Raw genomic sequence first — 17,637 nt, 5'->3', positions numbered from 1 at the left:
TTTGTATTGATTACAATTAATTCAGCATGCCTATCGAGAAAGCAAAGCACTCAGTAATGAATGCTCTTTAAATTGACGCTTGCTACTAATGTTACAGCACTAATGAGTTCACCATTTGATTTAATTCACAAAAAAGTGGACCTATTAATATAGTACAGGGAAAATATTATTATTTTCCCGCGGCTACTCTTGAGCTCACGAGCCCAATTATGCTACACTGTATTACAGCTTATATTAGGCCCTATAGGAAGTTCAGGAGCTCTTTATTAGTTTTCCAGGGGACTGTTTCATGAAAGTTGTCAGCACTGAAAAGTTGTCTTTCTCCAACAGTTACCATAGTAACCAGTGTCTCTCAGTCAGTCAAAACCAAGGATTTCACCAAAAAAATCAGCACTGACAATTAAGTCAGTGCTGACAATTTTCATGAAACACCCACCAGGGCTCTGTTACTGTTGCTCATTTGGGGGGAAAATTTCCCCCGAGTCTCTGAGTATTTTTTTTCTTCCCTGATACAGTAACTTTTTTTTGTTTACCTCCTATCCATATCTCTATACATTCTTTCCGCTTCCTCAAATCTCTTGAAGTAGGCTGCTACTTCTGCGCTTCTCATCGTCTCACTCTGTAGGTTCCCAAGGCGCTTCACAAACTCGATCCCTTGGAAGTCTCGGCAGCGGACAAACGCTTGCTCTGCGACCTTCAGATCAAGGGTTTCCATGGCCTTCTCTGCCAACAGACGCCTAAAAACAAAACAAAACAAAAATCAATCAAATATTCCTCTTAATATCAGGTAGCTGTATGAAGAGAATTTAAGGAGCATAATTCACACCACCCGGAATTTAAAGACTTCTTTCAATACAGGGTCAAGTCTTACAAAGAATTGGAATAGGTTCAACTCAAACTCAAATTACAATTAATCTCAACTTATCATATCTTAACTACACCAATGACAAGCAATCACCTTTTGGGTTTACACCAAATCTATCATAACTTTTTGTAATATATTGGTGCGAGGGAGTTACAAAATGTAGAAATCCTCAGTAAATTCTGTATTTTTTATAAGAGTACGTCGTTATGGTATAGCGCACATCACTTTCTCTGTACGTCTCTATGCACTTCCAAAGGACTTCGCATATTAGTACCATAGTTTTAGCCCGGCAGCTTTATACAGGACACAAGCCTTTCAAGGGATAAACTCATGCGGAAGAACATTAAAGATTAAAGATCTGACTTTGCTCACATGTCACTTGGTTAAAGAATATTTAGTTGTGACTGAAAAAATGATGAAAGCAGTCGTTTTACGTGACAAAAACAATACAAAAAATTACCCAATCATACCATAACTGCAGCTTGAAGTTTTATATGAATCTATTGTTTTTTGTGGACAAATTTCAAGGAACTACAGAAAGATTATAATACATTAGCTCTTGAAAAGTGAGGTAATCACGTAAATATTCATACATACCATAATCTTGGATGAGGGTTGTCTTCAATGAATTGAGCAGCATCTTCGATGCCAACCTTTTCTAACAGATCACACGTATCTCTCAAACTCTGATAAAATTACAAACCAGAACATGAAATGTTAACCCCTTGCCAATGGGAACCTGGGGATACCTGTACTAAGTCTATGGGAACGACAGAATTCAGTATTCAACGTGTAAACTGCGTCACGTTTCCGATGACACATGCTCCATGGCAATCATTTTCAACAAATTTATAAATTTATCCAACAGAATTCAGTATTCAACGTGTTAACTGCGTCATGTTTCTGATGATACATGCTCCATGGCAATCATTTTCAACAAATCTATTAATTTATCCAACAGAATTCAGTATTCAACGTGTAAACTGCGTCACGTTTCCGATGACACATGCTCCATGGCAATCATTTTCAACAAATTTATTAATTTATCCAACAATGGGTGATGTTGGAAGCACGATATATATTGCCATTACTAACTAGAAAACAAAATCTGATTAAAAAAAAATAATCCAGGGGCCCGCAGAAAGAGTTAAACGCAAGCCAAAAAATTAATCGCAAGTCCCAAATGCATGCTGTTGATTGGTTGAAAATCAAGTTGATTTTTAGAGTTGCGATTGATTGCAACTCTTTCTGCAACAGGCCCCAGATCACGTTGATAGCTGAACATCGAGTGAGATTCATCCCAGTGTCAAGCCTTATTAAAGTTTGGTCCTGTGCTGTGGACCCGTTGCAATAACAAATTGGCAACAGTTTAAAGCTACTGAAACCATTCAGTTTGATTGGCCGATGGTAAATTTGTTACAAAAATTGTGCATTTGTTACTATAATAAGCCTTTTTGAAATGGGGCATTCATCTCGTAAATGACCTTCCAACAACACCAAATTCAAAATCATTCCTGTGTAGTTAAAATGTCTGTATGATTTTTTTTGTTTGTGTGTTTACTTTTACTTTTGCATTCAAATAATACAATATCAATGTAACATAATTACATGCAACATACAACATAATCCATAAAATGAATAATATAGTCATAATACATAATGAATATAGAAAATAATGTGAGCATAATCAGAACTTATACATAATAATACTTACAATAATACTTAATGAATACAGGAGACCGCCATTTTAAGATCCTCCCACCAAAGATATTTGCTTTACCTTGTTTATTTGTATGTATGAAATGTTTTTAGCATGCATTGGAAATAAATGAATTAACTTGAATTGAATTTATGTATTCTCATTTATTTTGACCCACCTTGATATCTAGCTCTACCATGCATTCCTTTCCAGGATGTTCAGGATCCTTCATCACTTCATCCAATAAAACACTCTTAATCTGAAGGTCTTCAAACAGACAGATGTAGCCTGAACTAACAATGGGTTCCTGAACAAAAAAAACACCAAAGAACAGACGATCATTCAATAAACCACTCTTAATCTCAGCCTACCACCTCCTCCTGCTACATCACAGACACCCCAAAAATCAAATAAAAATGCATCTATACAACAGAACTCTCCTGATCTTAGCCGATCATGAAAGTTCCTCTCTATTGGTTGAAGAGAAGTAAAATTTAACCTTTTGATCACAACACAAACAAAAATCAGAAGAATTACCTCGAAATTTTTGGCTGCTAATTGCTGCTTTCTTCAGCGATGACCGAAGTGACCCAATTTGACCTAGTGACGTAGCAATCGTTAATCGAGTCAATCTAAGACGTTAACCCCCCCTCACGCAACATCACTGACATCTAAACTTAAAGAAATTTTTCCAATAACACTTTCAATCTCAAATTATTACCTCGGGGTCCAAGTTTCTAAAGATGTACATCCTGGTCTTTTCCATCATAGCAATGAGTTCAGCATTATCCTCGGCCCATCTCATATCCCACACATCTTTCCTTTCAAACTGCAACGGCTGACCTATAACCTCTTGACCTTCAGGGTTGACCCACTTGGTGTCGAGGTCAAAGAATGTCAAGATCCCAGCGATGTCAATGATTGCCAAACGACTGCATGTAAATAAGTCAGATTAAGAAAATGGAAGATGTTTAATCTAGAGGCTGCAGAGTAAATAATAGAGAATCATTATCATGTAACATATTACATGTTTTGATACTCTTAGAGACCATTATTATATCTAGTATCTAAGTATTTAACCCTATCTAGGCCGGGGTATTTTGGGAGTTCCTATGGCCGGGGGGGGGGGGGCCTCCCAGGCCCCCCCAAGATCTCGGCCGTCGACCGCGCGATCGCGCCGAAAATTGGCACGCGGGTTGCCTGGGACATAATCTACAAGATTGTATAGTAATTTATTTCATGCGAATTGCTATTAAGTGATTATGCTAATTTATGCGTAATTAGTATGCGAAATCATACTTTTTCCTCTAACTCCCTAAATAAAGCTCCAAATGTACTAATTTTGGGTATAGAAACTCTTTGTGGTGTCCTTAGCAAGTGTACATGAAAAAAATTGTGATATCAAATCATTTTCTTATGTATTATATTGTTTTTTGCAATTTCTTATGTATTTCTTTGTTTTTTTTTTACCTTTTGTTTTTCATTGTTTTTTCAATGAAATTTGTTGGGGACTCTTCTGTGATCATAAAAAGCATAAAATGAATACATTTAGACTAGCAAAACTAAAAATAATCATACATTTATGAATTTTGGTTGAAAACACAATTTGCATTGACTTTGTACACGAAATCACGTTTTTGAGCAATTTTCGGTCTGACATGCACTTACATAATGTTGCATAATTTCGGAACCATGTACCCGGGTGACGCAAAATTGGTCTCAAAAGTTGCGCAAGACTTGAAAGTAAAAAGTCAGCGAGCAGCGCGGTCAAAAAATTTCGCACGGCGAAAATATCGTGCGATTCGTTGAGGGGGGGGCCTCCGAGGCCCCCCCCCCCGGCCTAGATAGGATTAATACTGTATATCACTGCATATCATGCTATGTGAGAATTGAATCCAAGCAAGTAGTGTCAAGTATGTTGTTAACCTACAGTACTTGTTCATAATAAGGACAACTTTTGTCAACACTGCTTGTCTAAGCACAAGCGCACAGGGACCTGTTCCATAAGCCAGATAAGATATTGGGAGTGTATTCACTTTATAGTGCACTTTACCTTCATTCACTTTATCGAGTTGGAATATGCAAATGTAAATATGAGAACAGATTTTGAGTTCTAAATTTCATTCTACCTCATCAAACTAACGCAAGTGGAGCGCCTCGGGCAGTCTCACCTTGGGCAGTCTCACCTTCATCATGCGATTCATTATAGTAGCAGCACTGACTTTGAAAACTATTATAAAATTATTCACAAAAACCTTTGACCTTGGTCATGTGACCTGAAACTCAGGCAATATGTTCAGTAATACTTGGCCAAGTTTCATGAACTAGGTCCATATACTTTCAAAGTTATGCTGTCATTTCAAAACTTAACCTCCGGTTAAGATTTGGTGTTGACACCGCCAACGTCGCCGTCGGAAAAGCGGCACCTATAGTCTCACTCTGCTATGCAGGTGACACAAAAATTTGCTATGGTTACTCAGGCAAGTGTAAGGGGAACCATTTTCACGAGGTCCACCTACAAACCCCTCAATGAATTGTATCAGGTGGATTAATGAGAAAGCTATTCATTATTTTCATGTCAATCCTAAATTGTAAGAACAATGATAGATCAATATAAGTAGTGATTAATAAATTCCATCACTATTAATTTTATTACTGTTGATTTAATTTCATCACTGTTATTCATATTTATATGAATAACAGTGATTGATTAATAAAAACATTACTAACAGTTCAGAGGTTCAAACCCCGGCCGTGTCAGGCCAAAGACGTTAAAAGATGGGAGTTGCTGCTACCCTGTTTGGTGTTAAACGATTAAAGGGATTAGAGCCTTGTCGATCTGGCACTGCACAGTGGGTGCCGGACCCACAATCTATTGGGCAAAGCAAATTTTCTGAGAATTTCATTTCATGTCTATTTCGAACAATAAAACATATATGGATTTTCAATTTCATTATGATAAAACCTGTTTGCAAAATAATAAAGAAAGGAAGAAGTCTCTTCTCTACCTTGAAGTACAGTTCAAGGACAAGGCATGAGGTCTACAGTTGACTACATGCTTGTTGACCAGGGCTACGTGTGGGAGTGAGTAGCGATGCAAGGTTCCAGATTCACGGCCAACGATCAACACCTTGTCAGAAGCAGCTACGCAGCAGATTGGATCCCTGGTGGGCTGTCAAAATAAAGCAAATAATGTGTTTTGAAAAACTCATCCTGTCAAAGACAATGGTCATCAAGACTTTTCATTCTGAATAGTCTGCACTTTGAAATTCATTTTGAAAATCAATCTTATTTTACACTTCAAAATACTGAAGTTTTGAGGGTTACTATTCAGGTTTCAAAAGATTTTCAGCAATAACATGATATAATTTAGTAAACAGATCCACAAAGATCACTATTGAAACACAAGTTCAGACATGTAAAATGCTGTTTCCTGCATTAATACATAGGCCAAAATAAATATAAGTAGAGTTGTGGTATACTTCCATTGATCTTTAATAATGTTCATCTGTCAGCATGTAAAAACAATAGTGGCCTGTATTCTGAACTCAGGTTTAATATAATATCTGTCATAAAGTAGTGATTTGACTATGGATAGCCAATTGTGACAAAAATCTTTATTAATACAGGTTAAATTCACAATCTCATTTGACACTCCAGTCAATCATAACTGTTTTGGAATAATGACTCAAATAGTTGGTCACCACATAGCACGAGGCGAGAACACAAGAAATATCCGGAACACAAAATCCCCCAAAAAATATTGACATTTTTGACTTCTCATACTTTTAGCACAGAGTTAGACCATGGCCTCAATTAAACTTTCCTACAGAATACAGGTCAATGTATGGCATTCTGATATTTAAACCTTGATCTAACCCTAGAACAAACTTCTATGGAATGCTGGCTTCATAATATTTGCTCCATATTCGTGACAATCATTATGTACCAATTAACTCATTATATTTTTGCACTTTCCTATTCTTTCCATGCAACGACTCAATTATTTTTTGCAGCAGGATATTCAAAGATGAGTAACACTCCATATAAGTATGGTCTCAGTTAACCTAGGGTTGACTAGTAAAACCAATGGGTTCTACTTACAGCGAATGCCTTGCTGAAGTCCAGGACACCGTCACCGGCTCCTGAAGGAGTATCATCGATGTGATAGACCCTCTCTCTTGAATCCTTCTTACGTCCCATAGCTGTGTTCACCTCCATTGCTGTTATCTTCTTAGGAGTTTTAAATTGCCAGATGTAGATGGCTTCCTTGGAGGCAGCTATTACATGGGTCTTGGTCACAGCAACGAATGATGGCTCTGGGAACAGGAAAAAAAAGAAGAATTATATAGCATATGTAAACTTGAAACCCTATCCTAGAGTCCCAAGTTCTTATCATAATTTTTTTTCCTGATATAAATCTATATATACAAGGTGGCATGTATCAGAAACTTGGTAGTGTTCCATGTGGGGCTCTTAAGAATAAAGATAAACAACAACAAATAGCAGAAATAATGAAGCAGTGACAGACAAGATATGATAATGAATACAGGATTGTGATAAAGACAACAGAACACAGAATTCACATTTTTCAGGGCCTAAAATTTGAATCACAATAAATCCGATAAAAGAAAAATGTACAGAATGGAAAATATATCAATCTTTCTGTTTTAATCTGATCTTTTAACATAAATGTATAAAATGATAAGGTACCGAGGTAAAAATGTTAGTATTGTTCATCTTTATAAGCACGTCAACATGTTTTTCTAAGATATTATGAAATAATTTCTACTAGCCTATAACATTAGTAATTAAAAATCAGTGAATATTGTAAAATTGAATGACTGCAAGAAAATTGCTGTAGAATGGCTAGTATTGGCTGTGAAAGCAGGCTTGGTAAAATCATGTGACTCACCTATATCAATATACTTGGATTCCAGTGGAGTTCCAATGCAGTTACACAGCACAAGCACATACTGAAACAGAAGATAAATGTTACTCTATATTGTGGTGGGTGAATCAAAGTTTCAAATATAAATGGAACGAAAGCCTTGAAACCAGTTTAATTGTACAAAACCAAACAAAATCAAATATTCACAAATATATGATATTAATTGAACAGATGATAATTATATTAAGGTCTCGGGAGCCCAGCTTTAGAAAGGCCATTGGCCTATGCTGGCTCCCTCATATTCTCATTTATTCTCTTGTTAAATGTATTTCCATTTTTGTATCTTTATTTGTATATAGTGTATTCTTTGATTTGTATCTTGTATGCTTTTTAATGAAAATTTGGAATAAATAAATGAAATGAAAAAAGAAAATGTTGAGATCACTTATGCTATGGAGATCCTCCCATCGACACTGATCAAAACGTGAGATGTAACACATTAACTTGATTTGATTTATTTTTTTCTTCTGCATTCATAACATTCATACACAATACAATTTTCATTACGTAACAGACATAATATATCAGTAATTGATTTGGTATGAATCATTAAGAAAAAAAAATATACAAAACTCATTCTAAACAAAACTTAAAATTCCCCTTCATCACTAAGGCTTCAGAATGGAAAAATTATTTTTCAAAGTTTGATTACATTGATAGGAAATGCTCACACATCATGTCAAAGAAGAGAAAATTTGAGGCAGGGATCACCTGTTGTGCAAAACTTAGGAAAAGATTTATAGAATGGCACCTGGATAACTTCAATAATCAAATTTCAGTCTACAATTTTAACCACATATCCCGCTTTACTCTGCACATTGAGACCCTTAGGTGTTACGTGTCCATTAAGAACTGTATCATTATTATTGATATATCTGGATGAACCAACAATGGGATAACCACCATCAAGCATATTATACAGGACACTCATTATTCAATAATGAATAAAGCAACTAAACTAGCATTGTTTTTTTTTCCAAAATAAAGTGATGAAACAAAGATCGACCCAAATTCACAAAAGTGGCTTCAACTAGGAGAAAGTACAAAAATCATCCTACTTTTTGTAAAAAAAAAATGCAAATAACACACTGCACAAGTGCTTTAACATTCATGGAACATATTCCATGTGCGTGTATACCTTAGACCGAGGTAGAACTTTTAACCCTAAAAGAGCTGGGTTATTTGGACCCATCTCATAGCAGAGGGGGGAGGATTCTGCCCCCCCCCCTTGGCTATGAGATGGGTCTCGTCTATGAAAACACAAAATGAAAATAACATGGGTTTGTCAAAACCATTAGAGCAGTGCGCTGAAGTAAATCTCAGTTAAAATAGCTTGGGCCTCAAAGATCTACGGCCTGTTTCACAAAGAGTTGCAACTATTGTAACTTTGCCTTTATGGCAACTACATGTATGGTGGTAACACGGCCCAGCAGCCAATCGAAATCAAGTTTACAATGGAAAGCTCCCCAGGGAGTGTGCAGGAATGACCGGGGTAATAATATATCTGTAAAGTGCTTAGACATGGCGTTCCGATGTATTAAGCGTTATAAAAGCAGATTTTTATTATTCATGATAGCTGCCATAATGGCAAAGTTAAAATACATGTTGCTGTAATTAAAAAGGGCCCCTGGACATGTTTTTTTTTAATGAGTTTTATTTGCAATTCACATTTTAACAAAAATATCTCAGAAACAGATGATTCTTTTACATTCATATACATGTAGATAGACACCATGCTTGGTTAAGGTAATATGCATTTTCAGATATAATTTAAAAAAAAATAAATAGATCTATACACTTTACTCTTTAATAGTAATTATATTCCCCTTTTTTCTGTGAAACTCTGAACGAAGTAGTAATCTGTTTTTTTCTAACTGTGTTAGAGTGCCTCTGGACATGTTTGTTAAACAAGAATTGAAGGGTAGTTCAGGTTTAACAAACTTGATAGAAAATTGACATAAAATTGAAATAAAACGTGTACTGGAAAAGGGGTTTATGCTGGTTTGAAATCTTTTAACACAAACAATTTCAACTTCAATCTCTTTTGACATATAATTTCACTTAAATTTAAGGAAAATCACTGCAAACACACACACACAAATAGACCATAGAACACACCACACTTAGTTACCTGAATTGGGTCAGAAGGATCCTGTCGCCATGGGAACGAGTGATTCATGAAAAGACATTTGGTGACTTACAATGACAGGCTTTTACTTATCATAAATATGAACACATATTTTTCATATTATAGAACCATTGATTTTAATTTTGTACAATCCAAACCCTCGCCTACAGGGTATTCAAAGCCTTAAGTCTAAATTTCAATGGGATATATCTTTAAGCATGAAAATAGAGAGAATGAAAACTAAATGACAAAACTTCTTTTTTTATATCATTTAACATACAGCTTTGCATGTCTCAATAATTCAGATGCAATGCAAAGAACAAAACATACTGACACTCGAAACTTACTTGAAAACTATACATGATTTCTAGGAACAGAAAAAAGCTGAGTGGATATTTTTTCACAATTTCCATCAAAATCAAATTGAAACCAATGTTCCCCTCGATTCAATCTTTCACTGCAGCAATCACATCTACAATACTATTAATAGCGAAGTTATACATGCAGCTAAAATAACCATGCCATGCAGAGTAAAATAATGTTCTAATGAAATTAACTCACCACTTGCCCCATTGTTTCGTCTGCCCTTGTAGCCAGCACACAGTGGTCTCCATACGCCGTCACTGATAACAGATTCCTCACATACTTCACATATCTCTGGACAAAGCAAAACAGAATACAGGATACTAGATTGATGATAAACATTGATATTATTATTATTGTTTCAAGCTTAAAATTGATTTTTTTATGATAATGAACTCTTCAGAATTTGACTTCTGAAAATCAATCTCATATCGATTTCTCAAAAAGAATTTTTATGACCTTACATTCAATTCTTTTAAAAACCCTTGCAAAAGAAATTTCTGGCTAAATACAACTGAACATGACAAGACAGATCTTCAAATGTTCTTGTGCTAAATCAGACACACCTTCCATTCTTCCCGATTTCAATACAGTGGTAGTGAATTTCCTATAACCCCTATCTAATTTTGACAAATCATAAACTTGGCATCGTTCAGATACTTGTTAATATTGAATAAAAACAAGAAAAAGGGAAGAAAAAGAAAATCAACTTGAGCTAAGGGGAATTTCATTATCACCAATGAATAAGTCACCAATTGTGCATAACTTAAAAACAGCATCATCCAATGTCGCATCATTTCTACAATAATATCACATTTCTAACGACCCTCATCAAGTTCCCCTTTTATACAAATATGCTCACTTCAGAGTTGAGAGTATCCCAGAAGACCACGCAGTTCTCCACTCGATCAGGCTTGGTAAAAGAATAGACCACGGTACTGGCGCAGTAGCCCCACTTGTAGTCGGGACGGATGTTGGCAAAGTAGATGTAGCTGTCAACGGCCAGGGCTATACGTAATCCTCCGCCTTCCCACGATATTGCAGACAACCCCTGACCGGGCACTTTCAAGGTTCGTAAATGCTACAGTACAAGGGTAGGATGTAAGATAAAGACAGATGCTTCATATTCACAATTGCTTACAATTTTTTGTACACAGGTTACTTTAGACTTACCATTATAGTGCTAAAATTGAACTGATTGTATCTGTGATGTTACACATCAATATTTTCCTTTTTTATATATAAATTGTGTTTTACTGATACTTAAAATAAACATATAAATATAGATCAATAAGGATACATTCATACTTTTTTGTGTTTATACACAGTAATGCATAAAACAAAGTAAGTACAGGTATGTTTCATACAATTATTGCTTTTGTGATAGAAAAGGTAAGTAACAGGAAAAAAAGATTATAGACCCAAAAAATCACAATCTATTTAGCAGTGAATAGAAGTAAATAGTGGCATAATACATTTCAATTTTCTGTGGTGGAGATACAACTTTCCCTTCCTTTTAGCGATGTGCATTTCTTCTGTGTACAAGGAAACAACATTCTTTTAAAATAGTCAATGCTTGGCTTACTATTACCATTTAATCTTGTGTAAATACACCTCTTCGTAAGATATGATTTTTTAATGTATCATCTTGTTTTCCTAAATATCCAACAATTATGGTCTGTTCGTCTCGTGTATAAAAATCTAACATTAATAGCTTTAAATTTGTTCCAAAATATTTGTACAAAATTACAATGCCATAGTGTATGTTCTAAGGTTTCATAGTCCTTAGATCTAAAGAGCACTCTGGTGAATCTTTTATTTTCATTTAATACAGCTTATACTTAAAAAAAATGTTGTTCAGGACTTTGAACTGAAATTCTTTAGTTTTTGTATCGATGGTCGTATTTATCACTATTTTTCTAGCTTTGTATAATTCGGAATCCCTTAAACTGTAATTATACTTTAACCGAAAAGAATATTTTCCTTCATTTAATGAAGTATTGTACCATATAACTAAATATTTATGGTAAGACCTCTATTTAGTATTAGATGCTAAATTACATAGATTTGCCATGAAATATGCTAATACTGATTAATTCAAGGATTCATTACAAGACTCAGACAGTCAATCACATGATTAGTATATATGTGTAAATAAATTAATAAAGAGATGAACAAAATATAGAAACAAAAAGTAAATATATGAATAAATAAACACAAAGAGAAATTTCATAAAGTAAATAATTTAATAAATTAACAAAATAACTAAATGAATAAAAAATTACACCACCATTATTTTTAAATGAAACACAGAAAAGTATTCTTCTATTACACTATGCTTTTATCAGAATTTAGAACACACGATGAAGTCCTCATGGATAGGATTCTAAATTAGTCATCATAAAAACAACTTTAATGCCAAAATTAAAACTAAAATTCACCTCTCCGAAAGGGGTATAGAACTGAACGACATTGACATCCTTATCTTGCTGCAGGGACTTCTGTGTGCCGGCCACGGCTAAAGCTGACCCATTGTAGTTCCACATCACTTTGACGACCGACATGCCAGTATCTATCAGAACAGGGTCTGTAAACAAGGTCATAACATACAGACAGATTTGTACATTATTGATACGTCTCCAATGCTATTACACACAAAATTGCTATGTGATTACTGCAGTGGCAATACAAATTCAGAGGATATGAAAAAGATGAAGATGAAAATCCATATTTTATTGTTCGAAATAGACATGAAATAAAATACTCTGAAAATTTGCTTTGCCCAATAGATCGTGGGCCCGGCAGCCGCTGTGCAGCACCAGATCGACGAGGCTCTATCCCTTTAATCTTTGAACGCCAAACAGGGTAGCAGCAACTCTTATCCTTTAATGTCTTTTGGTCTGACGTGGCGGGGGTTTGAACCCCTGACCTCCCGTTGAGCCAACACACCGGTCTTATGTATTGGCTATCATGAGAATGACCATTTAAGTACTACCTGGGGTGTTTCACATTCAGATTTTTTTAAGGGCTACTGAGTACCTATGATACTTCAAATAATGAAATATGAGTGTGTGATATCATCGGCTTCCTTACTCACTAACCTGGGGCCTGTTTCATATAACATGTTACAATAACAAGTTTGCAATTACAATTAGAAGATACAAAATTCTTCTATCTGACTGGCTGATGGTAAATTTGTTATAGGAATTGTGCATTTGTTACTATAAAATGTCTTTACTAAACAAAACCCAGTATGTTCATATACCTGTTTTGTGAAAGTGAAATTGAAAATGCCATGACTTTCTGATATTGGATGAAATTTTCAGTGTTATACTTGTTTAATTTTTTCTGTTATCTGTTCAAATAAGAAATGTTGTTGGGGTGGACTTGGCCTGTAAATCAATAGGCCCAATGCCAAGAGATAACAAGCAAAGATTTGACTTACTATCATCGGTCTCATCCCGCATGATCTGTGCTCTGCCGTTATCATAACAGATTGCCAAGGTTGGACAGCCTGGCTCCACTAGACCATACTTCCCATCGTACCAATCAACACCAGCAATGTGAACGGCACCAGTAGCATTTGTCAGACAGTACGCTGTCAATTTAGACTACAAAAGAATAAAAAAAGGCTATTTTACAAGATACATAAATCAAAATCATAGAGCATTTTTTAATAAAATCAATGTATATAACTGATTATCACTTAAGTTCATGACTTGCTATAGACTTACAATTACACTGTATTGTGCAATTAAGTGCATGGTGTGACAAACCTTCACAAGCTACTGTAGTGTACAAATTAACTGCATTGATGGCAGGAACAAAATGTTAACAAATCAAGACATTTGTGTTTATCACACGAAACCCCCGATTCCATTCCCATTTCATGGAACTGATGCAGACATTACCAGAGCATTTTAAAAAAAATCTTATACCTTTAAGCAGAAATAATCGATCCCATAAAAACAAGATGTTGCACACATGATTTTTTTTTCATAGCTAGTAACCGGCTTTTTTCACCAACTGAATGAGCAATCTTTACCATCTGTAGAAAAATAGAAAACAAGTGAACACCTTTTTGCAGTCTTGCCTTCGTGATGCAATTCAGCATAAATACTCACACAAAAGTTGCCTTGGTTGTCGTAGATGTGTAGTTCACCATTTGTCATTCCGAAGAGAATGGTTTTGGAGTCGGGTGACCACTCCACCTGACATAGCTGCATTCCTTTGAGTTCTTTACCCCAGATCCGGTTACCATCCACCGACCCCACGATCACAGCACCTTCAAGACAAGGAGAGGAGATTCCAAATTAAAAACCTACATTCAACATCAAAGGTGCAAAATGCATTAACTAGTTTTTCTCCTTTAATGAATGAATTATTATTTCCTCCAACCAACTTAAACTCAACTTTTTTTTCATTGCCATCATGATAGAGTAAACTTACCATTGTTCCATTGCATGAACCCTTCTCAAGAGTCTTGTAACAAAAAGGTTAGCGATTGATCATACCCTTGATTTTCATGATGATTGTACATTGTAGTCAATGCAATCAATCGTAGACAATGTTCTATGATGATTGCTAAGCTTTGTGTTACAGACCCCATATGTTAATTTCCTTCAGCAAGAAATGCATTCACACTGAGCTGCACTGATTACTGAGCAATTACCTACTTTTCATGAAATTATCTACAAATACAAACACTTTGTCATTTTATTGGATATTGTTAGAATTTATCATGTGATTGAACAATTGCTGTATTTCATCTTCAGTTTTAAACAAAAAAATAAAATTTAAGAGGGTGGTTGGCAAACAACCTTGTACTTAACATTAGCCATATAAATTTTCTTTATAAAAATACACAGTATCTCAAGCATTCTTTGGAATGGTTAATTCATAATTGTGCATCATAATTGATGTTATCATTGCACTATTGCACTGTTTGTCTGATTTTCTTTCCCCTTTCCTTTCGAGCCCTTTATCAATTTCAAGCTCTAAGCTTAAGATGTAGATCTCCCACATTTCAAAATGTATTATGTCGATATATGTATTCATATAAAAAAATTCTGCTATTTGTTCAAATAATAAAAAAATATAGAAATTCATCAGGTATAAATATATTTCAATTAGATTATTAGAATGTATAGTCCCTATATGCATATGTTATTCATTACGTCAATTGCTTATTGTTATGTTATGCTAGGAAAAAATGATTACACTTGTATACATTTTTGTTATTGGAATGTGAAAATAAATAAATCAAATCCAAAAAACATTATCACTATTATTTGAATGGAGACAATAAACCATGATAGCATACCGTCTTCATAGACGATACAGATTCGCTGGCCATCTGACGTCCATGCCATGCTCCTAACGACAGACTTGTTTCTATTGTTGATCATCTCCTCAAACCAACAACCTGAAAAAAAAATCAAACAATCAGACGGTCAAACTACATGGAAAAGCCATGGTGTAGTGGCTCTGACTCTCGCCTTGAAAACAGAGGGTCGTGTGTTCGAATCCCACCTCGGTCTAGCGTCCTTTGGCAAGGCGTTAATCCACACTTTGCCACTCTCAACCCAGGTGCTAAATAGGTACCCAGTAGGATGTGAAAGATATTGTATGTTTGAATTTGCCAGGGCCATAATGAGGCTGCGATGAATGCAAGGAATGTTCCCCAGGGAGTGGAAATTGTGCACTTTTCGTGCGGGATTGAAATGAATCCAACGAATGGGGTAATAATATGCTGTAAAGCACTTTGAGCCATTTTGGGAAAAGCGCTTTACAAAAACTGGCTATTATTATTATTATTCCATAATTTCAAAATGTTTGACATCTCTAAAACCTTATCTTTCCTTTCCATAATATAATTAATGTCAAATTCATGACCCCAAAAAACAAAAGTACAAGTAAAAATATACAAATTTACCACCACAAATATATAAATAAAGGTAAAGTTTAACTTTAATTCTTAAAAGTACTTAAGAACTAAGAAAGAACTAAAATAAACTAAATTCAAAAGTAGTTCAATTCGATAATATACTTACTCCTCACAAAAATTATTTTAAATCAAGATAATACAGTTATGTATATCTACTGACATTCACCCAGAAGCATAAGGTTGATTTGGAATAACAAGTTGTTTTTTTTATTAATTATATATTCATACATATTCAATTGTTTAAAATTTGCAAAAGGAGAATCATTTCTAAGAAATAAACAATCAAACATAAATGTGAAGAAGTGAAAATGTTTGTTCTCTATTAAGTGGATACATTGTCTTTTTAAGCACATTAGAAAGTAATTTCAATATCACATTTTTATCAGTACTATACAATGATGAGAATACTTTACCCTTATAGAACATCCATACAATGATGAGGCCATACTCGTCACTTGAAGTCAGTTTCTGATACTGAGAGTTCCATGTAACAACTTGCACAGCACCTACAAAGCAGAAAAAAAAAGAAATAAATCAACATTTAGTGCCACATTTATAATACATCCAATGTCTCAGAATGGAATACCAGAAATATTCCACGAGTTGTTGAAAATATTCCACAAATCGCAAATAAGTAGATTATTGTAATAACATGTGGGATGTTTCTGGTATTTCATGATATAAAGCCATCCAGTATTATTTTATCATCTATCCCATCCCCCCCCCAAAAGAAAAATAGAAGGGAGCAATTTGATTAAACAAGTCATACATCACTTAGTATCACATTATGCCATTATTACTTCATAGGATAAATTTTGTTCATTGACATGCGACTTTTAATATAAGCTCTCATATTCAATAGCAAATTTTGTACAGGAGTCTATGGGATATTAGTCAGATTTCGGTCCCTGTTAGGGATACGCTCTGATACTGCACAGGCAACTGATGCAGACCAAAATATGCATTTTTACAGCATCACTTGAACAATCTATATAGATGATGATATAAAATATTGCATTTGACTTTAAAGAAATATTAAACAGTACATGTAGCTTTGACAGACAAATGCATGTGTATGTGTGCTTATGGCTATAATCAATTATCGTTTATTTCATATAGCAAGACACAGTATTGATTACGAGATTCCCTTGGGAGCATGACGTATCCACATAATTATTTTTGCCCTATATTGAGGAATGATAACAACTGTGTTTATGGTATCTTCTGTAAGTTATTCTGCTTTCCTCAGAGCATCATGATAGTGGAAATTTCTGTAGATATTTACATTGTAGAATCAAATCAAATGAATTCAAATTTGGGCAAAATAATAAAACAAGTGGAATGTCTCTGGCAGTCTCACCTGCATTATGTGATTCAATATATCAACAGTGCTGAATTTGAAAACAGCTATTGAATACTTATTCACAAAAGAAAACACTCACATGATGATAAAATACCATGTCCATTGACCCAACATGACCTTTGACAACATTCATGTGAACTAAGACATGTGCAAAAGATACTTGATTACCCTTATGTCTACATGTGTACATCCATAAACTTTCTAAGTTATGATGCCAATTCAACAAATACCACCAACACAGCAAAGTTCATTGACCTTAAATGACCTATGATCTTGGTCATGTGACCTGAAATGCACACAAGATATTCAGGGATACAGTAC

The 17,637-nt window shown here is 34.8% G+C and overlaps 1 protein-coding gene across 2 annotated transcripts in view; it reads right to left on the bottom strand.

Moving 5' to 3' along the window:
- Window positions 1-17,637, bottom strand: part of LOC121418172 (WD repeat-containing protein 35-like) — a 42,224-nt gene that overhangs the window by 17,658 nt on the left and 6,929 nt on the right. The window contains exons 4-18 of one of the 2 annotated variants that reach the window (XM_041611897.1): window positions 16,367-16,459; window positions 15,330-15,431; window positions 14,131-14,291; window positions 13,452-13,617; window positions 12,448-12,593; window positions 10,869-11,087; window positions 10,205-10,300; window positions 9,647-9,667; window positions 7,480-7,540; window positions 6,669-6,883; window positions 5,573-5,736; window positions 3,286-3,496; window positions 2,743-2,871; window positions 1,463-1,551; window positions 534-737 (exon numbers count right to left, since the gene is read on the bottom strand). In XM_041611897.1, the coding sequence (XP_041467831.1) occupies window positions 534-737; window positions 1,463-1,551; window positions 2,743-2,871; window positions 3,286-3,496; window positions 5,573-5,736; window positions 6,669-6,883; window positions 7,480-7,540; window positions 9,647-9,667; window positions 10,205-10,300; window positions 10,869-11,087; window positions 12,448-12,593; window positions 13,452-13,617; window positions 14,131-14,291; window positions 15,330-15,431; window positions 16,367-16,459 (2,077 nt within the window). The remainder of the gene's footprint in view (window positions 1-533; window positions 738-1,462; window positions 1,552-2,742; window positions 2,872-3,285; window positions 3,497-5,572; window positions 5,737-6,668; window positions 6,884-7,479; window positions 7,541-9,646; window positions 9,668-10,204; window positions 10,301-10,868; window positions 11,088-12,447; window positions 12,594-13,451; window positions 13,618-14,130; window positions 14,292-15,329; window positions 15,432-16,366; window positions 16,460-17,637) is intronic. The other variant, XM_041611906.1, reaches the window with a different exon arrangement.

Source organism: Lytechinus variegatus, chromosome 1 (assembly GCF_018143015.1).
Source record: "Lytechinus variegatus isolate NC3 chromosome 1, Lvar_3.0, whole genome shotgun sequence".
NCBI lineage: Eukaryota > Metazoa > Echinodermata > Echinoidea > Temnopleuroida > Toxopneustidae > Lytechinus > Lytechinus variegatus.
Note: the sequence above shows the minus strand (reverse complement) of the source record. Positions and strands in the feature narration are given on the sequence as shown.